The sequence below is a fragment of the Heliconius melpomene genome, chromosome 6 (genome assembly GCF_056956725.1).
Source record: "Heliconius melpomene rosina isolate 202511_hmr_F chromosome 6, ASM5695672v1, whole genome shotgun sequence".
Classification (NCBI taxonomy): Eukaryota; Metazoa; Arthropoda; class Insecta; order Lepidoptera; family Nymphalidae; genus Heliconius; species Heliconius melpomene.
This window is the reverse complement of record NC_140394.1, coordinates 11,131,497-11,148,722: the sequence shown is the minus strand read 5'-3', so window position 1 is coordinate 11,148,722 and position 17,226 is coordinate 11,131,497. Positions and strand designations below refer to the sequence as shown.

General features: G+C 33.6%; 1 protein-coding gene across 1 annotated transcript; it reads right to left on the bottom strand.

Annotated features, from left to right (window-relative positions):
* Positions 1–490: 490 nt before the first annotated feature.
* On the bottom strand, positions 491–16,578 carry LOC146538463 (monocarboxylate transporter 12-like). The gene is made up of 18 exons (XM_085186977.1): positions 16,184–16,578; positions 11,884–11,988; positions 10,486–10,608; positions 9,289–9,422; positions 8,944–9,137; positions 8,637–8,780; positions 8,311–8,377; positions 7,986–8,101; positions 7,603–7,728; positions 6,714–6,868; positions 6,207–6,282; positions 5,926–6,052; positions 5,384–5,536; positions 5,079–5,221; positions 4,678–4,783; positions 4,379–4,452; positions 3,501–3,647; positions 491–3,251 (listed from the first exon to the last, which is right to left on the bottom strand). The coding sequence occupies exons 1-18, from the start codon at positions 16,214–16,216 to the stop codon at positions 3,115–3,117; spliced, it is 2,160 nt and encodes a 719-aa protein (XP_085043103.1). The 5' UTR covers positions 16,217–16,578; the 3' UTR covers positions 491–3,114.
* Positions 16,579–17,226: the final 648 nt, after the last annotated feature.

Sequence of the window (17,226 nt, the reverse complement as noted above, 5' to 3'; positions counted from 1 at the left end):
CGCTGCCTCTTCCACCCTGTATATCTTAACACTAGGTTCACAAGTTCCCTCTGCCTACCGTGCTATGTGCGGGATAAAGAATATAGCTAAAAAATAATAAAATAATGTAATTAATATAAAATGACATTAAATGGATCTGACACATTAATCACAAAAATTAAGTTAATAAAAATAAACAAATGTCCCATTTTTATATGTAGGTAGTATATAGGTATAACAGTATTGTTCTACCTTAAAACTGATTTCGTTTATAATATCTTGTTTCTAAAAATCTAATTTATTAAATAAAAACTAAACTGGAATTTTTGTCGTTAAGCATACAGCATTTCCTCAAAATCCATTATTGTTTTTCGAAAATTCCCTCTTTAAGTTGACTATTATAAACATTTTCAGGTGTAAATAAATATAATCATTGCCTATCATTGCAACCTACGGAAAGTATAGACCATATATCCATAAAAATAAAAACATAAATAATAAAACTCCTCAATATATTTTCTATTTCGTATATTTTACCACAATATCTCATTTAGATTCCACATTGATATAATTGTTTAACTAAATTTATTTACCTACTATGAATAAATTATTATACATATAAGATACTTATTATGACACTTAAACGACTATAATATTATGATTATACTGATTATAGACACAAGCGAAGCGATTATGAACGACTAAGTCGTGATTATAACTAAAATATAAATAATTATGATTATTATAGTCGTCTAAGTGTTATTTCCCTAACATGGGAATAAAATTTCAGCCAAAAATCTATCTTACAACAGTAGTTTTATCAATATTTGTCAAGCAATTTATGAATAACGTAAAAACAACAAGTTAAATGCACATCAGTCATTTACTTATATTATTATAATAAAATGTTTATTATTATTTTATAGTTAATCTAATGATGGTTGTTTGATTAAATAATTAATTTTAAAACTAAAATGTGACTAATTTTAGATCTAAATTTATTTTGGGCTTAATTTGTATTATTATTTTATAAGACTAGAGAATATTTTTTTCATTACATTTTTCAAGGTTTTAATAAAACCGTAAACATACAATGAAAATAATAACAGCAAACATACAAAAATAATATACACAAACACTGCAACACGATTTTTCTTACATAGCGGAGTACGAGCTGAGATCGAACCCACAACCATCACGTTAACAGTCAGACACCGTCCTACTGCGCCAATGTATTTATAATATTAATATGACATAAAAATGATTTAAGTGAGAAACATAAAAAAATATGAATTCATATTTTTCAAAAAATATACATATACTTATACATACAATCATTCAGATATACATATAAAACAGATAATAAACGTTACCTGATTTTTTTTTCATCAATTAAGATACAAGTTATGTTTATATTTTTTTATACTTGGCATCAATTTACATACAAAATGTGTATATATAATAAAAGAAATATGAACTTAATACATGATTTTTACTTTTTTTTCCATTAAAAAGTAGAACCACACTGAAAAAAAGAAACATTTATATCATTAAAAATACAACTTCCTCAACTGAGATTTGTATCTACACTCATTATTTTGCATATACTTATGATAATTTTTAGAATTTAATTGTTTTTAGACTTTTATTTACATACAAGTGGATGAGTATATACCTGTAGGCATGAACACATCTCGAGATATTTATAGTTATATGAAATTGTATTTTATTATGAAAATGAAATGAATGGAATGTGTATTAAATATTTTTATTTTCCAACTGATATTTCAATTTCATCCCGCATTTAGTGGATTGAGTGGCTGAGCGTGACATCTTACCAGAGTAAGGCAATAAAAGCATTATATTAGATTTTTTTATGGATTTACGATTTTAAATGTATGAATGACACCTTAAAATATTGATTGCCTGTGTTGGTTTCTATTATATGAAATTTTACTAAAGTATTTAGTGTTTTTTTTATTTTTTTTTTCTGATGATTGTTTATGATTTTTATATAGATTACGTTTACAGTAACTACTTTTATCCGTATTTCTTGTAAAATGCAAGAGAGTTTTGCAAAATGCATGATAAATATTATTTTTCCAATGGGAACCACATATCGCAGGGTAGGCAGAGGAAACCTGTGAACCTAGTGTTAAGACCCTCTACTCCCCATTATGACATTTCCACGAGGCATATCGTGTTCAGTAACGAAACTTAACGCCGCGTCTTGCCTTGTTACCAGAGTAAGGAAATGAAAATATTAATTTCATATTTATTATATATCTCAAATATCTTCTTTTTTACACTGATTTAAATTTTCTTAAAAAAATAATTTACACTTCTTTCTCTTTTTCACAAGAAGTATAGATTATAAAGCTACATAAACATATTTTTAGCTTTTTTTATAAACAAAATAATAATATATTTTGTTATTCATTTTAAATGAATAATTGAAATTCTAGAAAAATATTTATATAATAATTAATTTTGCTTCGCAATTCAAAGTCCTGTTTTTTTTAAAGCTTTAAGCCAATTTTTTTATTAAAATAATGGCGACTAAATTAATTTTTTTTCTTTATAACGAAATATTCAGTCTAAAAATACGTAAAATTATGAAAATTAAATTGAGATAAAATATCTAAGGGCAGCTTGTTATAAGCGATATTGTTTTGATTATAATTAAATTATCATAAAAAATGGACAAATATGCCTTTTTTCTAAAAAAATGTATATATATAAAAAAATAAATAGTATTATTTAAATTAAAATTTGTATATAGGTGGTTACTTCAGCTACAAAACTTAATTTTAAAGTCATTTTCTACAAATAATAAATACTACACGAGATGCGTAATCATATTTTGATCATTCTTTAAATAATTGTTTATTTTTCGATCTATATAAAGAAATAAAAGAAAAAAATGAGTTAATTCAAAATGTCTGTAACATTCCCGAGACATTGCGTATTGAACTTAACGCCGACCTTTATCTTGTTATTATTGAAAACCTCAAAACGAAACCGGTAATAAATTAAAATTTCTTGAGTTAACTCACTTTCCTTATAAAGATACAATATGTATTTGTATATAATATAACATAAACATACATATATACATACATAAATATATAATACTCAATCTACAGATGACTCAGAATCTTCGTTTTTGCTACTAATGTGGAATGCTATGACCGGAATCGAACCCAATACCATACACGATCCCATCCCGTAGAAACACCAAGAATAACCGCCTGTCACGTCACGAAGTAAACCTGAAAGTGAAATATTAATAATATTCAATAAAAAAATTGAGGCCAATGTTTCGGCAAACACTCGAGGCAATAATTATAACATGCAAATTACTAGATGTCGCCCTTAGCTTTGTTTTCGTGAACTTTAAGACGTAAAATGTAGAAATCCCGTTGTTTTCCCATTCCCATAGGAATTTCTCTGTCTCCTCTCTCAGTGCTACCAAACACTACCTAGCCTACATATTTATTCAGTACAAGTATAATACTAACCAGCGGTCGGCGGAACAGATACAGCAGCAAGACTCTGAAACATTCTAACCAAACCATATGAAGATGCGATCCTGGCTGTTCCAAAAGCATCAGCCAAAAGAACTGGAACTAAAAGGAACCAGCAACCAAGACAGAGACCGTAGGCACCTGGAAGAAAGGTTTAAGATTTAGTCAGCGGTTAATACGTGTACTGTTTGACTAATGTCATGGGCATGAAGACAAAAAAATATTGATTTCAATTGTTTTGTTTATTGAGATCCGCCACTAAACACGCAATGTCTTCAAGATTGGGCGGAAGATTGAGAACGAAGTGTCTTAACACTAGGTTCCCTTCCCCCTAGGTTCACTGCTTACCCTGCTATGTGACGGACACACAGTGGAACTAATATTTTATTAAGTGGAATAAAATGTTCTTTTTAATCTATAAGTAAGTATATATAAAATCGAAAGGTCACTCACTCATCATGAAATCTCAGAAACTACATGTGCTAGGAATCTCAAATTTTGCATAGGAGTTATTTATAGGACGTAGATGCTCGCTAAGACTGGAATTTGCAATATTCGACTTCTAAGGGGTTGTTTTTGGGGTCGAAAGTTTGTATGAAACTTCGTTACTACAAATGCTAGGAGTCTCAAATTTTGCATAGACGTCACTAGGACGTAGTCATGGAGACAGAAATTAAACAGCTCACGCGGGTGTAACCGCGAGCGGGCCGCTAGTTACTTTATAAATCTGCGTTGCTCAAAATAGATATATTTGCATTTCTTCGATCTGGTAACGAGACAAAGCGCGGCGTTGAGTTCCGATAATTATCAGTGTCTTAACACTAAGTTCTCAGGTTCAGTGTGAAGCTAAAAAAATAAAAATTTGATTATACCTGAAGCTATCGCAAGACTCCACCAGGACGATAAACTTGGTAAAGAAAGTACTGCCACACCAGCTATCAGGATACTAAGGAAATAAATATTTATAAATTATTATATTATTACAGAATTCGGCAAAAAATGGGAAACGAAATGTCTTAACATTAAGTTCCCCTCAATCTACTCTACAGTGTGTGTGTTTTGTTGTTTTGAAACGAAAACAATTTTTTTTTTATATTTTCTTTATTTATTAATCGAACTCTGATTTTTTCTTATATAATGTATAATAGTGTATGTAATATGTATTTTATACCTTAATATATACGCCTTTCTTCTACAAAACAGGTGTAAATCGCACAGATATCCCAATCCAAGTCGTCCGCATAAGTCCAAAATAGCACTGATGGCTACTAGATGACCTGACAAAAAAAAATATTTTAGTATTAAGAACATCGTGGTGTAGTGGCATAGTGTTCCCATAAACGACATTTCGGTAGATGAATTATTATTTAATTTCCTCGTTCTGATAATAGGAAGCCTCAAGTTCCCCCACTCAATATACAATGCTTATAATTCAGTGGTACTTGGAGAACGGAGTGACTTAACGCCAGGTAGTTTGTTCCCTGAAGATGATTTATTCCTCCGTCTGGGAATCAAACTCACAACCACCTGTGTAGTGTAATCGTAGATTAAAAACGTAGGTTTTTAACTTACCAGCAGCAGACTTGCTATGTCCAACGGCAACGGTATAAGCGGGTAGATAGTACAACGCGTAAGGCGACCCGCAAGACATGAGGCCCACAGACGCGCATAGCAGACCGAACCGCCAGGACTTTAGCAGAGACACATCTAGATACCTGGAAAATGAAGAGAGTGAATAGTGACATTATACTCTGTTTTATATTTTTTGTCCATTTCATTTTTGCACAACTTCACGCTTTTCCAGCGGTAGGTAGTCCCCTCCCGACGGTCTCTGTCCTCGTGGGCGGTTAAAAAAACCAACAATATTTAAAACTCACCTTGAAATCTTCTCAACACAACCTCTCTTCTCTTCTTTCTCCTCTACATTTTCTTCCTTCAATTCTTCTTCGTCCTTCTTGACGCTGTTTACCGGCTCGGAGAGCTTGTTTTGTATTATCCTATTGGGTAGTGGCGGTTTAATGTACAGGGATCTAAGAAGGAAAAAAAAAACAATATTATAATACTTTTAAAAGTGTTATTCACACCGAATTCAAAATTCAAAAGTAAAATATTTCAAATTGTATAACATTTTTTAAATAACATTTCTAATTTAATTTTACAACATAGCTTAATACGAATGTAAATACAATAGGTTACGGGTTCGATTTCCACTCGAAGAAATAAATTATTTAATATTTTCGCTCTGGTAAAGAGGCAAAGCGCGGTGTTGAATTCCGTCACTCAACACGCAATGCCACCAGATTTCGGGAACTGAATATTTTTACACTTGATTCCCAGGTTCCCTTCGCCTGCCTGCCTGCTATATGCGGGACAGCATAAAGCTATGTTCTAAAATATGAACATTAAAGAAGATACTTACCGACTAAGTGTCCTGCCTCTAGCCTTATAAACGCACGTACTATCGGTGGACAGATCTTCCACCGAGTGGAGGATTGAAGATGACCGAGTTGGTCTCAAACGAAGACGGGCCACTTCACGTGGTAATCCTGAGAAGAGATTAAAATAGACTTTGTTTTGATAGCAGAGCAAATGAAAATAATTCATTAGGCACTCGATTCGAATGCAAATCGAACTTAAAAACGTGGGCTTTTAATCAGACATCTTCCTAATTTTTTTAAATAAAAAGTTTATATTACTTACCAACTACTCCCAAAACATCTAGTCCTTCTGAATCTTCTGAATCCGACATTTGAGATTGTAATGGAGGTCGTGCTACCTAAAAGTAGGTTAAAATATTATATTATTCGAGTGAAAAACTGAAAACACAGTGTCTTGACCCTAGGATTCGAAGCACTTTTTAGGAATTTGCCAAATAAAATGCTCTATAACTAATAAAGATATAGTTTTAATTTTCTTTTCACCTTCACGATGTAGTTCCGAAAAAGTATGTATGGCTTTTATCTCGGTAACGGTAAAACCATGCAATATGAGGTAAAAAGTATCGATATACGGTCCGGTAGAATTTAGTACACTGTGTTTTCATTGCGCCACTCTCTGTCTCCTCCACTCAACACGCAGAGCTTCAAATTCAGACGGAAAGCAGAGATTGTTGTGTTGTATCACTAGTTTTTGCATGCCCTACTGTATGCATAATACATTGTGAATTTTAAAAAATGTTACTATGACATGACATTACAATACACTTACTTCTATCAAACTAGGATGAATGATTTCAGACAATAAGTTTGTACGTTTATCATCGCTTAGTAAAGCGTTCTTCTGATTCAAAGTCATCGTCATTTCTGTTTCCGTTTGGAACAGATTTTGTAGTTTGTTGTCTTTGTTCGTTACTATTGTTTTACCTGAAAAAATAATTTTAATTAATAATATTACTAGCTTGTATCTGTGACTTTGCTTGTGTGGTCAAACGATAATAACTACTTGTTGTGTCATGACACATGACATATTCTAAATGCGGAAACTCAACGCTAACTCTTGCCTTGCCACAGTGGGGACATGAATTAAGTCTTTTTTAAGCGAGAATTAAACACAATACCCGGAATCCCACTGTGACACTATATACTAATGAAAAGTAATAATATTATGTTTAGTAACTTATGACGTCACTTGCTTATATTCTTGTTTTATGTACTACTATTTTTTTATATACAGAGTGGAATTGTCAGCGCCACTTTAAATGAAACCACAGTTTTAACTACTCTATAAAAGCCTAATATAATTCGGAAAAAAAATAATTCTCAAATATGAAAAAGTTTTTTTTTCAAACCAAATAAATAATAAAATTATCGTTTTAAAATAAAACGCCATTTGTAAAGTATAACATAGGCACGCACACACTTACCTGTCAAAGCGGCAACGTAGCATACGTATGTGTGCGTGATACGAAATACACGTATGGATAAAAATCGTGAAATGAAAAAAAAATCCTACGTCCAAACCGTTGAGGTACCTTGATTATTTTTGAGGTACCTTGGTTTGAAATATTTTACCCAGTTTCAGTAAAAGTATATATATTTAAACATTTTTTATTTTAAGTGTCTATTTTCTCGTGTTACCAATAATATAGTGTCCTCACCCTCCGTGATATCATTCAGAAGTGTAGTGTTCTCCGTTGTGGTGGTGGTGACCGGAGTATTCGCGCGGAGTGAAGGCGGCGGACGATACAATGTGGCGGAAACGCATACATGAAGCATACCAGCACCTGTTACATATTTGTATCATATAAGTTGAGATACTCCGTTTCCCATGCACTGCACAATTTTTTTAATTGTATCTTAACACTATGTTTCTTTTCTCCCTTCCTCTTTATGTGACATATAGCGTGTTGTTTTTTTTTTGCCAAAGCGAAAAAATGTAAATAATTTATTTCTCTGAGTGGAAATCGAACCCACAATCGTCGCGTTTACACTCACACGCTGTACTACTACCCAACAACGGTTTTGTATTTAAGGAGCTTACCCAAAAGTAAATACGTTCCATGTAGTCCATAAGTGTCCACAAGTTTTTCAATGAGCATGGGAAAAACAAAGCTGCCAGCAGCTGTCCCGCTCACACATATGCCGTTTGCCAACGCCCTGAAAGAGATAGATATATTTGAAATTAATACAGTATGGTCGATGAGTCGTGGAATTCCTGAAGGTAGATGCGCAGATTGAGTTTCAGACTTTGATAATTTAAAAAAAATTATAAATATAACAAGATTAGGATTTTTCATTAAGATCGTAAATAAGTAAGATTTCTTTGTTGTTTTTTTTTTAGTTTTAAAAATAAGTAAGATTTATACCTGTGCTTGTCAAAATATTGTGATACTATCACTATTCCAGGAGTAGTGGATAGACCGCCACCAATACCTATAACAACAGCACACATTATTCAAAAATTTCTCATCTTAATTTTCTCACTTAAGAATGTCATGTGTCATGACACAACTCCTTGTTTTTTTCTATTTGACCACTCTAGCAAAGCTGCAGGTAAAAGCTATGTATTAATAATGTTAATGATACCAGTTGATAATTTCCTGGGGCAGGTACAAACGTCAGGTACAAAATGATGGTTTTGGGTCCGAATTCCACTTTGCGGAATCTATATATATATCGTTAAATATCTTACCAGTCATAACACCAAAGCTCAGCAGTAAATGAAGTAAGCCAGTACTAAAATATGATACAGCGAGTCCTGTACCGCAGAAGAGACCACCGATGAAGACCACCAATCTACACGAGTACTTTTCACATAGTGCTGATGATAGGGGAGCTGTGAATGAGTGTGTAATTTTTTTCTGTTAGAGAACATGTTTATAATATAACGGTTACTTAATAAAACGGTTTTAAAGTTCAAAATGTAAGACTACCTAATTACGTTCTCGAATGAGAGAGATCTTATTGAAATTAAAGTAAAAAACAGGCACAATACTTACCCAAGGCCAAACACAAAGTGGACAAAGCAGCTGGTATCCAAGAGGCAACACTCTCAGAAGAATCAGGAAACGTCTCCATGATCTCGACGTAAAGGACCCCATACGACTTGAAGAGGCCGGCCACCCAGAACTGCACCATGAAGGCACCAAACACTACCACCCAACCGTAGCCACCGTCTGGTGGGGATGACAAACTGGAAAGATATATTAATATTTTTATATTTATGTATTTTTTAAAATCTATTAATCGATTTAATTAAAGCAATATCAAATACGAAGAACCAAAGCAGAATTGGACTATAATATGTAAATAACCCATTAAATATAATGTAAATTGTATCTCACTCAGTGGAACCATTGTGCGGCCTCAGCTTCCGGGACGCGGCTAGCAGAGGACGTGCGGTGACCGAAGACAGTGTCAGCAGCGAATCCTCCTCCTGGTCGGTCGGCGACATCGCTGAGAGGTAAGCTCCCACTTGCTGGTAACAGAAAATATATAGTTGTGATACAAATGCTATAAGAACGGAGTGCCTTAACACTAGGTTCCCTCTGCCTATCCAACTATGTGCGGGATACAGCGTGATTGTTTTATTTTTTAAAATAAATATAATAGTCACCACGACATGTCATCTAGAATCAAATTTATTAATAACTTTACTACAGTAAATTTAAAAAAGATCTTACATCTAAACTGTTGACGAATCTTGATTATTTTTTTTAGATATGGGATTAAAATATTTTTCCCTATATGCTGCTTCCGTAAAAAATGCACTGTACTGTCCTTATGTATTTTACTTATGTGAATGACTATGAGTGAAAAGTACTTATTATGTATGAGAGCACTAATAAAACAATATTTATAATTATTATTATTATTACTATTACTATACTTTATAAATATTTGTTTAATTTTATTTTATTGTTAATATTACAGTATATCAGTAATGATATCTGTAATTACAAAAATGAAATATTTAATTTCCCAACTTCTTGGGGTAAGACACACGGTGAAATTTCCAAAGTCGACGAATGCCATTCATTCAATATGAACGTAACGTTAGCGCGATCTAATTTCATACAGCGCCATCTATATTCCGATTCTCGAAACTTAACTTACTTTACTGCTCTTGAATTATACTATTTTTTTTACTTTTAACTTCACCTATTTGGGAACCTTGGGAACTTAATGTTAACGCTATATTTACTTATAATTTACTAATCTAATAACAAGTGTTCTAGTAACATGATCAGATTTTAAACTTTTAAAGACAATAACTAACTAAATGACTTTACATTAAAAATTAAAATTTTGAGCTGATTGAATACAACAGTTATTTTGCAGTAATGTTGACCTCGTACGTTACAGCAGAATATTTAATAATAATTAACAAATTTCTATAAGATATTTATGAAATGATCGGAATAACAGAATTTATCGGAAGTTAGTACCGGTGGTCCGGTATGGCTACCCTTAGTCTTAACGTTAAGTTCCCTCTGCCTACCAGCTATATGCGGGATACGTGAAGGTGAACAAGTACTTACACTAGCTAACGGCAGCTCTAGCAGCAAGCTAACGGGCCTTTCCCTCGGCTCAATGCGGTCACTTTGCTCTGGCGGTGCAGATTGGACGGACAACAGAGAGCCCGCTTTGTCTGGTGAGAGTACCTGGAATAATTATATAGGTATGTGTGATTGTAAAGGTGTGAGTTCGATTCCCACTCGAGAAAATGAGGAAATGAAATAAATATTTAATGTTATATTCCTCCAGAATTCAGTGAAAAGTCAGGATCGGCAGTGTCTTTATAGGAACAGAGTGTTTTAGTTTTATTAGGTTTCGAGGTTCTAGATAAAAAAAATCAACGAAATTCGTCAAGTTAAGGGTTCCTTAAATGAATATTCAAAAATTTATTTTTAAGTTCCTTACATCATTTTTCGTTTTAAGTTATAGCTTAGATTATTTTATTTTTACCTATACAGAAGATTTCATACTAAGTATCTATAAGTTACTAAATCGGAGAATAAACGGTCGTATCTTTTGATTGCCTTGACTTCGATCTTGAGAGAAAATGGTGCTGACAAACGGACGAACAGACAAACTAATGGGTTCCGTTTGTTTTTTTTTGTTTTTCTTTTGAATTACGAAACTCTAAAAAATCATAAATAAATCAACGTATATATGTCACATATTTTTTCCGTTGCACAATAATAATTCGACTTAATATTTCCGTTAAAATTATTTTAAAACTTGAAAAGTATGATTCATTCTGCAAGCTTTCCGTATAATTGGTATTAGTAAGTAAAAGTTATGACCTAATTGGATGAGTCATACAAAACACCATCATGACACAGTAAAGACGAATTTACCTGAAAACTAAAGTCCTGGAATTAAGTTTCATTTGCAAGAAATTTGTTGATATAGGTATGACTTTCTTTTTTATCATGAGACATTACCTTCTTTAACATGAGATTCATATTTTATTCCGAATATATTTAGCAGTTTAGGGTACCTACTTGATGCAAAATACGAACATAATATAGCATAATAATTGCACACATCACATTGCAGGATGAGCAGTTCCAAATAGTGCCCTGGACTATGCCCGGGACTCCAAGATCTTTAGAGATCCAAGTGTAGGCCTAGGGCCTGTTACAATCCATCAACACTTGCCTTTACTCCTCGAGCTCTTTTGTCTAAATCAAATTCCACCAGAGTTCCAGAGGATTTTTTTAGATATTGATGAATTATAAAATATCGAGACCAGCGCTTTCAGGATCAATGTCTGGCACGATAACATAACATAATGCACTTTCATATCATTTACTAAAATAATTACTAATAATGGAACCAGAACTACTACAAATGTCGCTAATTATCTCGAAGTACCTCACCGGCCTCATTCATTTTCTCTTAATCCATATTATAATCATATTTTTAATTACCTCTGCAATGGGGTCACCTGACATCTCGATGGAACATGACACGGGCACGGCGGTAGCTGGTGGCGCTGACGTGCCGAGCACCTGCCCGTCCAGCTTCGACAGCTCCTGGAGAAAGAACGTTAATTTAAATGTTGAAAAACGGTCATATAATTAAATATGGCCATGTAATAATTGAACTCAACCGTAAAAAGTAAACAAGAAAGAAATAGACAAGAAAGGAACTCTCCAGTTCCTCATTTCTCCAGATGATTTATTTCCATTTCCGTCGGTCTGATAAAAAGGCTAATTGCGGTGTTAAGTACCGTTACCCAACATAAGATGTCTCGAAAATTAAGAAGTAATCGCATAATGGTGTATCTTAACAGTACTCTGCCTCTGCCTATTCTACTAAGCGGGATACAGCGTAAAGCTAAAAAATTTTACAAAGATTCCATTTTTCATTTATTCATATTTCCAAAGAAGAAATCGGAAAGGTTTCGTAACGTCATCACATATTATTTATATAATTCATAATATTTTTAACATGGTAAGTAAGAATATTATAAAATAAACATGGGATTTCAACCCACTACAATTTTAAATCCATTATTCACAATATTTTTATATAAGTAAAAAGCAGAAATTAAGCTAACAGTTTCATACTGTACCTCGTATATAGCAAGGTAGGCAGAGGCGATCTAGTGTCAAAACACTCTGTACTCCACTTCCCTTCGGATTTTCGAGAAATTGCGTGTTGATTGACGGAATACAACGCCGCACTGTGTCTTGATATCAGAGCGAAGGAAATAAAGCTAATTAATTTTCCTGAGTGGGAATCGAACCCACAGACGCAATTCTTCTCACAGACGGCCTCAAAAAAAATCTTGCAAGCGCTAAAGCGTGAGCGTGAATACGTTAAAACACTTATCTTATGTAAGAGGATTTCACTAAGACGCAAGTGCTTAAGTACAAAGTAGTTGAGTAACTAACGGATTCATAGTATTGTCGCCAGCTTTGAACAAAACGCAATAGTTATGGGTTCGATAATCGTTTTTAGACATTTATTCGAGGCTATGTAGGTAAACAAGGCCGTTGTAGCGCAATGGCCTAAACTTACTGTAAATGCTATGGTTATGGATTCCATTTCCACTCGCAGAAAAGAATTCCTCGATCCGGGAACCAGAAAATGCTCGGTGTTCAGTTTTGAGGATTGGGGGGTGCGTATGTATTGAGTGTGTTATCGAGACACCCAATTTTTAGCGTCACGCTGTAACCCGCACACAACAGGAAATTGGAAACCTAGTGTCAAGAGACCACTTCCGTTTGATTAGACATTTCGAATTTACGAGGTATTGCGTGTTGAGTGGCGGAAATTAATGCCGCGCTTTGTCACATTGCCAGAGCGAAGAAATGAATATATTTTATTCTCCCGAGTGAGATTCAAACCCACAACCGACGCGTTTATACGTGGCACATTTGTGCCCCTGCGCTATGACGACTCTAGCATTCGAAATTCAAATTCGAAATTTCAATAAATCTAAATAACTAACTTAACGCTTTTTTGTTTGTTTACGTATTAACAGAACTCAACCTCTTTGTCATCTGGAAAGCCAGGACAATATAAATAATTTCTCGTTTACAGTCTAAATTAAAAATTGCTAGAAAAATATTTATGTAAATAAATTGAACTCCCGACCTTCGATTTCTCGGTAAATTCTAAAATTGTACCAGACGGTATCGATTCACTAAAAGGCCTTCATTCGTATAATATAGATAGAAGAATACTTAAAATCAATAATACTCAAGCAGACCAACTGAAGACTTGAAAATTTCGAAATAGACGAGATATAGTCTAAAGTAGGTATAGTCTAAATGTAAGCAAGACAGTTGAGAATTCGATTCTTACTCGGGGGATTGATTATACATATATTTTTTTCCGTTTTCTTGCTTTGGTTATTCTTAACCAAATCTAAGGCGAGTGGAGTGCCTTAACCCTAGGTTTTATCAGTCTACTTTGCTATATGCAGAAACAGAGATTAACTTAATAAAATGCTTATGTAACGTATTCTTAATTTTCGGGTAGTAGGTTCGATTCTCACTCAGGAGAATTACTTATTTTCATTTCCTAACTATTATAAGATTGGGCACTGCGTAAGTGAGGCATTAAGTTCCACCTCTTAATACGTAATGTTTGGAAAATTGGACAGAGCGTGGGGAACGGACTGTCTTAACACTAGGTTCCCTGTGACTTCTCTTCTTTATGGACTCCAGCTTTCTCAATTTCGAGACTACGGGATTTATTAGTGAAAACCAATGCCAGGTTTTGTCTTGTTAATAAAGCAAAGAAATAAAAATAATGAATTCCCTCAATTGGGTATCGAACCCACAAGCATCACGTTCACGCTAACATACAGATATATCATAATGCCTTAAGCGCTGTATGCAGAAGACTGTAACTATTGATCGCTTCCGTTGTCTGTACAGCTACAGACTACAGTGTAAGGTCGAGCGTCGACCTGAAAATCAATACTAATGAGTCTAGTCTAGTATTTACTGATGAACCTGGACAGGTTATTTCCTATTACGGAAAACCAATAGGACAACCAATATCGACACGTGGGTTTAATCGTTTTGCTAATTATTATAAACTAACGACCAAAACGCTTCGTCACTCGCTTAAACTTTTTAGTATTTTATAGGCAAAGTGTATAACATCCTAATTTAAATTGTAGCCTATGTGTTATTCTGATGTATAAACTATATTATGGTAACGTTTCATCTTAATCGGTTCTGTAGTGTTTGCGTGAAAGTGGAACAACCATCCATCCTCACAAACTTTTACATTTATAGCATTAGTATAGGATTACGTTTACCTGCGGCTTTGGCCAAGATGGAAATAATTAGAAGATGATGATGAAAAAAGTCTAAGGAGAGTCTAGTTTGAAGACAATAATTTCATTTCCCAGTTCATTTAGTTGACCTGATTCAATTTCAGGTCATGATAACTGCAGTGTTGATTCCTATATGTTTAACGTAATCATATATTGTACATATATAAAAATAATAATCTTTTTTATATTTGGGATTGTATGTTTAAATTATTATCAAATCTCTGTTCTGGCACTGTCTTAATAATATTTTTTATCTTTTCCTATTTTTTATAGACAAGCTTTACCTGCGGATTCACCCGCTTGGCCAAATTGAAATTACTAAAGATAATTCATATAATTTTAATTTCACGGCTACGATTTACTACGGGAGCTAGGTTTTAGCGAAATCATCAACCATTTTTCATTGGAAAAAGTTTCTTTTTGTAGAGACAAGGCAAACGAGCGGACTGGTCAACTGATGGCAAGTGATCACCGCCGCCCATGACCCCCTGTAACATCAAAGGAGCTGCAGGTCCGTTGCCGGCGTTTACAGTGGAAATAGAATCGTTTTTTGAAGGTACCAACATCGTATCGACTTAGAAACACTGCCGCAGGTAAACTTTTCCGTAGTTGCAATTCGCGTGAAAGGCAGTTCCTACGAAACCGCGTAGTAGTGGAAGGTCACGTATCTAGATGGTGTGCGCACGCACAGCGAGGTGACGTCTCCATGCAAAGCCAGTGTCTACCATTCACAGGTAATTGGGTCCCCAACGATTCCCACGGCTCTACATTGCTAGCGATCAAATGGTTCAAGCTAATATTAGGGTGCACCAGCCCAGAAATGAAAATAGTACCAGCCATATGAAGCCAAACCTGGGCCCTATACTGTACCAATTGGTTACTTTCCCGATCTAGATATAGACTTCCAATGTGTTTTTTGATTTGACTGAATAATAATGTCGAAACAACGGCATTGGCACCGGTGTCAGCTCAGGAGCACATGAACGGAACACTCAATGAAAGATCCATTTGGCAGGCTCGAATTGTGGATTTCCAAAGAAAACAGAGCTCGCATAATAGCTTTTTGGCTGAACTTAATTACAGCTCTGGGATGGTAACTACTTTATTGCATAGGTATACATACATAAGTATATACATTTTATAAATTTTACCTTTTAAAATAGTTTATTATTTTAAAAGTTATATTAATAACAGAGTAAAAATATTATTTTTAAATAATTGTATACGTCCAAGAAAAAAAATATAAAGATAATATTTCGTATTATTATATTCATATTTTGTACATTTTCGGACAATATGCATAAAAATAAATAACAGATTTTTATAGAGTTTAATTACAAATAATGTACAAAGAATAGTGTATTTAATTTCAAATTTTAATTTAAAATTTACGTAATTTTCATATTGGCATAAAGTATTACATAACTCACCTTATTAAATATAAATTCGCGAGGTAACGACATATTTCGATATCCGGCGGCGCTTTAGTACTAGTTTTACTAAAATGATCTTCAGATTCAGTTGATTCGAGCCTTAGTTTGTTTCTTTTTTCACGAACGGCATCCGCCGCTAGAGGCATTGGTTTTGAATTATAAATCCTTTTGGTAGCCGTTTTTATTTTTTTTTCTCAACACTTTTTGTAAAATATAGAAAAATTTTGTTAACCCTCTTTACGGGAGAGGATTGAACATTTTTTTCTTACAGATCCTTTTTTTAATTGTGTTTTTTTTTTTTATTTGATTATGTACTTTTCTTCTTTAGTTTCTTTTTTTTATTTCTTCTCGCACGTCCGTTTAAGGCGGAGTTAAATATATCAATGCTTCGGTTTTGGTCGCGCATGCGTTGAAATTGCGATCAATACGATTGTATACTTGTATGGAATATTTTTTTTATATATAAAATTACTTCGAGCTATTTATATTTTGTAGAACTATATTATTTAATAATTGTTAACATTATTACTGTTAATTTTATTTTATATGTAGGTAATGTATCGAACCATCGAACACATGGAACACACACAGGAGATTGATTATAATTAAATTATTTGCATTCCACCCTTCTGCTAGACAAAGCGTTCAGTTCAACGCCAACAATACAATGTCTAAGGGCTAGTCGCGATACTAATAAAAGAGCGTTAAACTAAAAATAAGTAAAAACCACCGTTAATAATTAAACGCTGCCCCACGGCGACATGACGGTGTCACCTAGAGACATAATATTGAAAACAATTTTATTGATTTATTATTTTATCTTCACACTGTATCCTCATTCCTTCATTGGCACACATTCCCCAATTTCCGCCGAACTATAGAGGCATTGCGTGTTGCATGACAATTTTAAATAATTCGTTTCCTCGAGTCAGAATTGAACCCAAAACTACCACGTTTAGTTATATGTTTGTGCCCTGCGCCAGGACTAGCCCTATTTTTGAATTAATTTATTCTAAATTGTTTTATATTAATGTAAATAG

Bases quoted from the DNA above. Each gene is read 5' to 3' on its own strand.
- LOC146538463 (XM_085186977.1), bottom strand. From the start codon at position 16,216: ATGTCGTTACCTCGCGAATTTATATTTAATAAG. The intron at 11,989-16,183 runs GTGAGTTATGTA...TTCTTTCTCCAG, and splicing joins GCGAATTTATATTTAATAAG to GAGCTGTCGAAGCTGGACGG. The intron at 6,869-7,602 runs GTGAGGACACTA...TTATTTTTTCAG, and splicing joins TCTGAATGATATCACGGAGG to GTAAAACAATAGTAACGAAC.